Here is a 10812-nt window from a genome sequence, read left to right as displayed (position 1 = left end):
TCCCCTCACATCGTCTTCAGAGGCAGGTGCAGTGAAACAACACAAGCCATTTGCGGCCATTTAACAGGAAACTTGTACATTGGTGAAAAGAAATTTTCTTTTCTGGTGTTAATTTTCTGCAATTCTCGGTGACCCCAAAATACCCTATGGTTCACTTAGAAGCTCATGTAATAGCTGATCCTGTGGAACAGTGGACCCATCCTGAGGTTATTTCCCCAGCCCCAGAATGAGTCCTGGGATAGATAATATGCCGAATAATGTCAGAATCTCCAAGTTTATTCTCTATTCTATTAAGAAGTTTCTCATTCCATACCAAGATAGTAAAACAAAAGAAATACAATATCCTAATGGAAATTTTAGGAGCTAGTGCTAATCGGTGATTTAAAATTACCCTGCAAAATGAGAGACAAATTGTTGCACTAATCACACACACACACAAAACGGTACTATTCTTGGTGGTCCACTTTCAATCTTGCAGGCAACATATAACACATTGAAGAAGCTACTCCAACCCATTACCAGGTGACCTCCTGAAGCTGCAAGGTTTGAGGGACAAGCCCTTCAGCAGGCCCAGGCTGTTGTGCATGTTGCCCTGCCACTTGGGCCTTCTGTAACATCATAGCACATTGAAGAAGTCCTCAGTGTCTGTGGCAGACCTCAATGGGAAAACCACAGTGCAGACCATGAACGGTTGGATAAGGTCCATGCCCTCCCATTCTACTAGTCTCCATTTTAAAAGCAGCTCTTGGCTCCCGCTGGGCCCTGTTACAAATTGAGGACACTATTGTGGGAAACAGTGTCATCAGGCAAGTTGAACTGCATGTCGTAAACCAAGTGTCATCTAACCAACTGATCCATAAAGTTAGACGTGTGCACTGGTCTTGTGTTATGTGGAGTTTAGGTCTTGTGTTATGTGGGCTTGAGCCCAAGCAGGTCTGGAAGGCACACATAAATTACAGGAGGAAGTGGTTCCAATTCCCATAGTAGCTCTGTCTGCTGCTTTGTTACCTGTTCCTCCACGCTTGCCTACACATGACCTTATCTGGGGTGCATGGCCTTTATTTTCATGTACCTGTCAAAGCTGTGTAGCTACTAACACAACTCAGGAAGGAAAGGATTGTCATGTGCAGCAGAAGAGCAAACAGACTCTTCATCTTGAATTCAGACTGTAAAAGTGTGTCCTCACAGTCCCTGTGAACTTTGGGGGTTTACGCATGAGGTGCCAGAACAATGCCTAACTGTGGTAGTTCAATATTCACAGCAAAGTTACCATTTGTTCCTTCAGTGTTGTCTTTTTCTATCATCATGAAACAGGATTTAGTAAGCACTGGATTGTTTACCTACTAATTCTGGAGACAGTATCAGGAGAGAGAATTGACAAATTTGACACAAAATCTGATGGAACTTTCATTGTTTCCTTTATTGCAGATATGAACTTTTTTCATCTGCTGAAAATGGTGGACAGAGCTGAGTATCTTCCATCTGCCCATCAGATCCACTCTCTTTCTATTGTCTGGCTCAGTGTCCACAGGAGCTTACCTACATGGACAATACCAACATTTCCTCTCACCCTTGGTTTCTGGCTGGCTTCAGACAATGGGAAGGACAGTGAAAATCAGAGAGAGGAAAAGGAGTGAAGTCAGACAATTCTCACAGCCCCTTCCCTGCAAAATGATTCTTGATGACTGCAACTCTCCACAGAAGCTCCTGTCATGGGTCCCTTTCCATACTGCTCCCTGCATCTGCAGGTCCTGGTGACCCTCACCCTCAGAGGCCTACAAGTGCCTCCTCTGACTAATTCCAAGGACTGCACCATCCCTGATTAAATTCCCTGTAAGCTACCCTAATCGAACAGCCATCTGTTCAGCCAGGGCTCTGACTGCTGCACTAGGGAAATGTAATAAATGAGCCAGGCAACCTTGAGTGCTTTTTTGATGTTTGTAATCTTTATTTTAAAGTAAAGCAAGTCATCCCAGTCAAATGATTTACCTCAGTAACATTTAGGTGTTTAGGCACCAGAAAAGGTAGAACAGTGCCAGTTTATCAACAGAGTTTTGAATTTAAGAGCAGAAGTAGGAAACTGAGCTAGGAGGGAACTGGTGTGGGAAGTTAGAGAAAGGGATGAGTTGGAGGTGTCACTGGAGGACTCTGTTGAGGTGATAATCTGGAGGAGATAGCTGGGAGTATTGGAAGTATCAGAGAGAGACATTTGAGATGAAGAATTAAAGGTGCAGTTACTGGTGATCCAGTCAGGGTGTAATGAGGCCTGAGTGTCAAATCTCAGGGAATTCTGAGAAGGTTGAAGGGGTGAGGGAGAGAGGAAGAAATAAGCCAGGAGCTCAGGTATTTAAGAATGAGATGTGATAACTGAGGAGCTGAGATGGGAGGAGGAGAGGTAGAGGTTGTGCACCACAGGGGAAGAGATACTGAGGGAGGCGAGAACAGACATGAATTAAGAGCAGCATCTGGGCACAAGGAAGGTGCCAACACCACCTCCAGGCATGGAAACATGTGGGAAAAGAGAAAACAAAGCCTTTTGGTGGAAGGACTCAGGGCATCTAAGCTTCAGTGAGGCAACGTGAAAAGGGAGCAGAGCTGGAATGCTGGCAGGGCTCCTTTCCTGGAAAGACTGGGGAGCAAGGGCTTCACTCGAGCAGTGAGTCAGGTGCACATGCAATTTCTGTGACTTCCTCAACCCAGATTTTAAAACAAAAATGGGTTTTTTTGTCACTTTTGCTGACAAGGAATTCAAAGATAGCTCATGAAGCTGAAGGACATATTTTCATAAACTTTCTCCTCACCTTTCTGGTTGTCACTTTACAAATATAGACTCTAAACTATAGAAAGGGTACACCTACGCTGAGGGTTCCAGGGACAGAAATGGAATCTCCTACATTTTAGTTCTTGGTGCCCTGAGGATCTTAAACCTTTTAAAATCAGATACTTTATACAACTACTGCTTCTGAGCAGAGTCCCCAGTAAACATCTTCTTTTTCTTCATCTCATCTCAAGGTATCACACACAGTAGACCGAAACTGAAGAAGAGGATTTTTTGTCTAAGTTATAGCCATGGTATTGATCAAGCAGAGCAGATGAGACCTCAGCTGAAGCCCAGCTCCCTCTTAATCTTTGCTCTCATTGTCCTTGCTTTATGTTTAATGTTCCACAAAAGAATAGCATTTAGTAAGTGTTGACTGCACCACTGAAATCCAGCAGGTATGTAGAGCTGAATGTATTGACCACACTTTGGGGTAATTGATAGAAATAGCATACACCATTTTCAAAACTGAAGATTATTTTTCCAGGTTGGTAAATATTTAAAATATTATTTTAAAAAAGCACGTACGATTTCTGCAAGTCAAATATCTGGACTTTTAACTGATGACTTAAAAACTCCAGAGAGGGCTTCCCTGGTGGCACAGTGGTTGAGAGTCTGCCTGCCGATGCAGGGGACACGGGTTCGTGCCCCAGTCCGGGAAGATCCCACATGCCGCGCAGCAGCTGGGCCCGTGATCCATGGCTGCTGAGCCTGCGTGTCCAGAGCCTGTGCTCCGCAACGGGAGAGGCCATGGCAGTAAGAGGCCCGCGTACCGCAAAAAAAAAAAAGAAAAAAAAAAAAAACTCCAGAGAAAACCATTAATGAATAAAATGCAATTTTATATAATGTAAGCTACTAAAAAGCAAGAGACTAACAAATTCTAAGACCCTTTGTCAAGGGGCAGTATTTTTTTTTAATACATATAATGTTTCCTTACAAATTGTATGCCCTTCCCAAGAAAAGTATGCATTAAGAGGGTATACAATTTGAATGCTCATTATTTTAACATGAAAAGTGATTACATGAAGAAAAACTATTGATAGCCTCAGGAGAAGTGATATTTAAACAACACAAGCCATTTGGAGTGAATTATTGAATTTGTGTCTTTTCCTACAGAGCATAGCTTAGATATATTTTGAGATATACATATTTTCCTGTGGTAGAATCTTGTGTAAGTTATCTTGTATTTACCACAATTTGCCAGCTTCACCCAAATAAGAGTGTGGATAGCAAAGGTGTCCATTCCAGAGCACCCCCATGGTAAGCACCTTTTCTTCTCCAAAGAGTGGTTTTGGGGTAGTATTCTACTGATGTTGGTAATGGGTCAAGTTTCCCTCAGTCTTCACACATTGTATATCTACTAATTCCATCCTATAACGACATGAGCAACAAGGAGGTAGCACATCCCAACCATGCAGGAGACAACCATCATTGGGAAGCCCAACCTGAAACACAAAGAGAAGTGGATTATGGTGTCTGGTGTCTGCATAGTACTGTGAGATCTGGACTTATTATTATATTATGCTATTGCAAAAGAATGTGGCCTTATAAGCTTTATATATCCATAAAGGTAACTGTCTTTTATTTCTAGAAATCAAAAGTTGGGTTCAGCCTAGATGATATGGATGTGTGCCTCCATTAGATATCCCCCATTGTATCCCCCAAATGAATGTCAGTTCATTTTGACAGTACCATTTTACAGGCACCACCAATGTCTATTCTGCCCAGTTCCTGCATCCAAAATGCAGTGGTGCCATATGAACACAAGCATGTAGGGGCCAGGACCCCAGAGCGGACCTGGCTCCCTCAGAGCAGGTCCTCCTTTGCAGGAGCTGGCATCAGCTGCTCTCCCCCATCCAGGGCCTCCTCTCTGCACTGTCCTCCTGAGAGGTGCCTGCCCCCAGTCTGCAATATTCCTGGGTCCCTTCAGTCATGAAATTTTTTGCTGGGCAATCCGGTAGAGGGATGTCAGACTCTCATTATGTACCCTCATCATGGGCAGTCAAGGCACAAATCCCCACTGGAATTTTCAAGGGAACAACAACATAAAATATCAATGTATCTCTAATTATTAAAACATGCTTATATTAGTGCTTAGCAGTATGTGTGGCTGATTTTTTTTTTTTTTTTTTTTTTGCAGTACGTGGGCCTCTCACTGTTGTGGCCTCTCCCATTGCGGAGCACAGGCTCTGGACGCGCAGGCTCAGCGGCCATGGCTCACGGGCCCAGCGGCTCCGCGGCATGTGGGATCTTCCCGGACCGGGGCATGAACCCGTGTCCCCTGCATCGGCAGGCAGACTCTCAACCACTGAGCCACCAGGGAAGCCCTGATTTTTTAATAAAGTAAGTTTAGGGACAATATAAACAGAAATTTTAAATGAGTTTTTAAAGTACCTGAAAAATTCCATGAAAGAAAATCCATATCCATGCTGCTCTGCAATTCCTGAACAAACCACATTCGCTGATGCTCCAATCAGTGTCCCATTACCTAGAATAAAAATTCAAAAAAGTAAAATAAAATCTCAGTTTATCTTGGTGGTAGGCTCCTGTTCTCTTTTGTTCTATGATACTTTGATCATCTCACAGGCTTTTGATTGATGATTACTTTACTGTTCACTACCAAAGTGATTGCTGTGCAAATATTTGCAGGAACAAAAGAAAACCATGAAGCTAATGGACATATTTTCATAAACTTTCTCCTCACCTTTCTGGTTGTCACTTTACAAATATAGACTCCAAACTATAGAAAGGGTACACCTACCCTGAGGGTTCCAGGGATAGAAATGGGATCTCCTACGTTTTAGCTCTTGGTGCCCTGAGGATCTTAAACCTTTCAAAATCAGATACTTTATACAACTACTGCTGGCAAACAGAAAATAAATTCACTGCTTGTAAATATAGTAATTCATTTATGAATAGGGCTACTTCTGTTGGATGTGATAGGGAAGAGGAAAAGTTAAGGACAATTGGCAAATCACTGTGGGACGTGGTGACATATATCTTTCAGAGGAAAATGTAAGTAGGGTCAACATCCACAGGAGAGAACATGTGTCTTCAGAGCAGTAGGATCTCAGATGAGAACCACCATCCTTAGGACTCTAGGTCTGGACACCTACTAGCAAATCCTTTGTGTGGATGGAAAGATGGATGTAAACAACCATGATAATAAAATGCCTCTTTGGTTGGGCCTTTTTGACAGCACACATGATCTGCAGGGAAACTATGTGCATAGACATACACAAGTGCGGCCTCACAGTGAAGGATGTGACTCAAACCCAGCCCCCAACAGAGAGCTGGGTTCAGGAAAGGGTAAATTTACTTAGTGAAGCCCATTGGCATCTTTCAGTCCCCACCCGCAGAGGTCAGTGTTTGGGGATGGGTGCACGACCCAGGCTCAGCCAAGTTAGTTCAGTTCTGGCATTGTGCATTGCCGAGGACTATGAACTGTGAGACATAAATCTGTAGCTTCCAACAGCCCTCACGGGCCTGAGGGGCTGGTCTTTCTAAGACTGGACAGCAGAGCAGGAGGGCGAGGACCAAGGAAGCTGTGCCCTTCAGTGCTACATTGGCCCAGAACTCCATGCTGGAACACTGAGCACAGAGAGAAGTAAGGAATAAATAACCTCAGAGCCATGTGACCTATGAGGTTTCTCCATGGAGGAGGACCATGGCACCCATTCCGTTACCCATGAAAGGCCTTTGCAGGTGTCGTGTGAGTGCTCAGCTGCACACATGTCCCCTCTCCACTCAGTCCTTACACTCTCCTGAAACACACAGGCATCCAATCCGGTAGGATTCATTATGCACCAGGCCCACAGGCTGCCAGCGCAAAGCATCATGAAGAGCCTCATCTCACTCTCCCTGCCTTTACTCCGTGTAAAATTTGACTAGAGGGGTTTTGGTGAAAACTTCTGAAATAGCACGACACGTCCATTTACATGCTTTCTCTAAGGATTAAATATATTTGACATGTCAATAATATGACTTTAGATGTTAAGAGCTCAATAAAAACCTCCAGCGTCTCCCCAGAGCTCCGAGCCCACCAAGCCCAAGCCCCAATCTGCTTGTGGTCATTGTGTTTCTGATGCCCCATTTTGTGACAGTCCCCCTATTCCTCAGTGTAGTTCAAAGTGTATGGACCCATCCAGAGTTTTAGGAAGGGGGCAATGGAGGTGGGAGGGCAGGAGGGACAAGCCCATCACCAAGGAGAGAGGGACAGCTGCCCCATAGCAGGGGGGGGTGTGACAGGCCAACACCCAAGCTGCCTGCACAGGACAGACTTTAGAGTGGCCACAGCCAGCTAGGGAAAAGAGACTCAGTCTTACAGCTCCAAGGAACTGGATTTGCCAATAACCTGAGTGAGGTTGGAAGCAGACCCATCCTCAGAGCCACCAGAAGGGAGCACATCCTGCAGACACCTTGATCATGGCCTTTTGAGACTCTAAGCAGGGACCCAACTGAGCCATCCTTACCGAGAAGGCAAGAACTTGTAAGATAAAAAATCCCCAAAGTTTGTCTATTTGTTATGGCAAGAACTGAGTCTGGATTTTCATCTCAATTCTGAGATCTGCCTCTGCTCCCACTTTCCCCCCACCCCAGACTTCCATTAGCTTCTTCCTAACTGCCCAACCCTAAGCAGGCTCACCCTCTAACCCCAGTAAGCCACTCCCCATGGAAATCAGCTCACATCCTCCAGGGGCTCACAGGGAGCCTGTTAGTGGAGAGACAAGGCATGACACCACGTGGGAGATGTGCAGTGGGCATGAGATCAGAGAGGCAGAGAGCAAACGCTCAAGGGGCTGAGCATTGAGGTCCCCGTGTCCCCATGAAGAAACTGAGGTGCAGAGAGGCAACATGCTGACTTGTTGGTGCTAGGAAGTGGGTGGGCCCAAGACTCGAACCAGGCATTCTGACTCCAGAGGAAGATCAAAGAGGGTAGGGCTCAGGCTGCATGATGTAAGCCTGAGGCCTTTCTGTAGACAGCCATGCAGAGCATTTGAAGGGTTCCAAGCAGGTGGCAATGTACAAATTTTATGGCAGCACTGGTCCCAGCTAGGTGCTGACATACCAATGTGCCCATCCAGTCACCCTGCCAACAAGCTAACTCTTGCTCTGGAGAGATTCCACACAGAGTCATCTTGCCTGGGTATTATTTCACAGGGTCTGACAAGTCTGCTACCACAGGGAAGCCAATGTTCCTCAGAGGGCCCTGCCTGCAGACCTCTATCACAGAGCACACACATCAGTAGCTGGGCAGCATCTGCTCTGCCACCACAAACACTGCTACTCCAGGACTTAACATGGAGACCTCTGCTTCTGGACAAAACAGAACTTCACACATGATTCAGGGTCACATGCAGGAACCTGGGTGGCCTCTAAAAATAACAGGCAACACTTTCCTTCTCTTGTGTTGGGGATTAATGGTTGAAAACATACTCCCTTTGCTCCCAATCAAGATGGCAGAGTAGGAGGATGTGGAACTCACCTTCCCCCACAAACACATCAAAAATACATCTACATGAATAACAAATTTCACAGAAAACCAACTGAAAGCTGACAGAAATCTCTTATACAACCAAAGCAGCAAGAAAGATTCACATGTAACTGAACAGGACAGAAAAAGAAAAAGGCATCATGAAGGGACCGGTCCCACTGGGAGGGAGTTGTGAAAGAGGAAAGACCACACAGGTGGTCCCTCTCCCTGGGAACCCGCTGCTTCTTCGCAGAGGTCTGCCAGGTCAGATAGATGGACTGGAGGGGGCTGAACTCTACTCGCAAGGAGAGCATGTGTACTGGCTTGCTAGTAATCAGGGTGGAGAGACTGGTGCTGACAGCTGCTACATCGTGACACTTCCCACCCCAGAACATGAACTGAGCAGGGATGATACAATGCACAGTGGCTAGGCTCTGAAACTTGGGCTTCAACAGAGGGACCTTGGGAGAGGATTTGGTCTAGCTCTAGAGGCCCTGGAGTGTAGTCTGGGCCAAAACTCAGAGCCCATCTTTAGCACACACAGAGCTGGGTACAGGTTGGCCAAAGGAGCCCGATTATCAGCACATGCAGGTCAGGGTGCAGGTCCCCCTAGGAACACCATTGTCAACATGCTCATACCAGGGCATGGCTCTGGTGGTGGTAGGCTTTGTGAGCTTGGCCACAGCACTGGTAGTTCCAGGTGCAGGTCTGGCAGCAGTGGAGCTTGTTGGTGCACATACCAGGTGGTGGGTGGTACAACAGAGTCACACATGTTCAGTGGACAGCCCCTGGGGAGGAGTACACAGTGGTTCCTTTCCTGGTGGGAGCACTCCAGTTCTGCTCACCTTTCACAATGCAGGTGGGAGATAGATCTGTGACAGACAGGCCCTGGGAGAGCCCTACCATAGAGGCAGCCTAGGTCCCAGGGGCAGCACAACCACCTCAATTCCAGTAGTCACAACACCCTGGTCACCAGTGACAGGCTAGCACTAGGTCTGGGATGAACAAAACAGAGAAAGGGATGCAACTTTGCAGTGCTTCTGGGCAGACCTGTGGATGGCTGTATGGGTGGCACTTAGGCCTGCTGTGACCACACAGGCTTCACTTCCTTCAATGCTCACCTCCTTGTGGATACAGCACACACTTAAGGGTAATAGAGCCTTATAGAATGCTACCCTCAGGGTTTCTACTCCAACAACTGGAAAACAGATCCTGCCCTGACAGGGCTGTGACAGCCAAGAGAAGGCCCCACCGAACATCCAGTGCAGGCTCTGGGCATCACTACACCAATCACACCCCTTATCAAGTGGATAAGGGCCAGCAGACTCTGAGGAAAGACATGGCAGGCATCCATAGCAAAAACAGGCCTCACACCAAAAAACTGGACTCAGTCTACAGAGGGATGTTCCTTCATTAAAAAAAGCCCATCAAGACCAGAGTATACAATTATTTCTCCTAAATTCATAGAAAAAAAGAAATTTAACTAAGATGAAAAAGCAGAGGAACTACTGCCAATTGAAAGAACAAAAGGGAATTCCCTGGCAGTCCAGTGGTTAGGACTATGTGCTTTCATTGCTGAGGGCCTGGGTTTCATCCCTGGTCGGGGAACTAAGATCCCACAAGCTGCATGGTGTGGCCAAGAAAATAAACAAACAAACAAATAAATAAATAAAAGAACAAGAGAAATCCCCTGAAAGAACAAACAATGAAACAGACCTCTCCATTCTCCTAAAACCTGAGTTCAAAAAGGAGGTAATAAAAATGCTAAAAGACTTAAGAAAGATTATCGATAGAAACGCAGATCAGTGCAACAAGGAAATGGAAACTATAAAGATGAAACATTCAAATAAGACAACACAATTGCCAAGATAAAAGTCAATCTAGAAGCAATGAAGAGCAGGCTAAATAATGCAGAAGAACAAATAAGTGATCCAGAAGACAGAATAATGGCAATCGCCCAATCAGAACAGCAGACACAAAGACAAATTAAAATAAGAAAGCAACATACAAGCTCTAGAACTAAAGAACAAAAAAACAGAGATGAACAATACAATAACTGAAATGAAAAATACACTAGAAGGAATCAATAGCAGAATAACTGAGGCGGAAGAATGGATAAGTGAGCTGGAAGATAGCATGGTGGAAATAACTGCCATGGAGCAGAATAAAGAAAAAAGAATGAAAAGAAATGAGGACAGTCTCAGAGACATTGGACACAACATTAAAAGCATCAACATTCAAGTAAGTCCCAAAAGAAGAAGAGAAAGAGAAAGGACCTGAGAAAATATTGAAGAGATTATAGTCAAAAAATTCCCTAACATGGGAAAGGAAATAGTCATCCAAGATCAAGAAAGGAAGAGTCCTATACAGGATAAAACCAAGGAGGAACATGACAAGACACATATTAATCAAACTAACAGAAACAAAATACAAAGAAAAAATATTAAAAGCCAAAAAGGGGAAACCAAGAGAAATTAAGGAAACACTCCCATTTACCATTGCAACAAAAAGAATAAAATAC

At 45.1% G+C, this 10812-nt stretch overlaps 1 protein-coding gene across 1 annotated transcript in view; it reads right to left on the bottom strand.

Moving 5' to 3' along the window:
* Positions 1-4178: 4178 nt before the first annotated feature.
* OCA2 (OCA2 melanosomal transmembrane protein) overlaps positions 4179-10812 on the bottom strand; it is a gene marked incomplete at both ends in the record, with an annotated part of 262492 nt that continues 255858 nt past the window's right edge. Inside the window, 2 exons of the mRNA XM_082841763.1 lie at positions 4179-4263; positions 5213-5306. Coding sequence (XP_082697889.1) covers positions 4179-4263; positions 5213-5306 — 179 coding nt within the window. The remainder of the gene's footprint in view (positions 4264-5212; positions 5307-10812) is intronic.

This window comes from Leucopleurus acutus (genome assembly GCF_964270905.1).
Source record: "Leucopleurus acutus genome assembly, chromosome: 6".
Classification (NCBI taxonomy): domain Eukaryota; kingdom Metazoa; phylum Chordata; class Mammalia; order Artiodactyla; family Delphinidae; genus Leucopleurus; species Leucopleurus acutus.
Note: the sequence above shows the minus strand (reverse complement) of the source record. Positions and strands in the feature narration are given on the sequence as shown.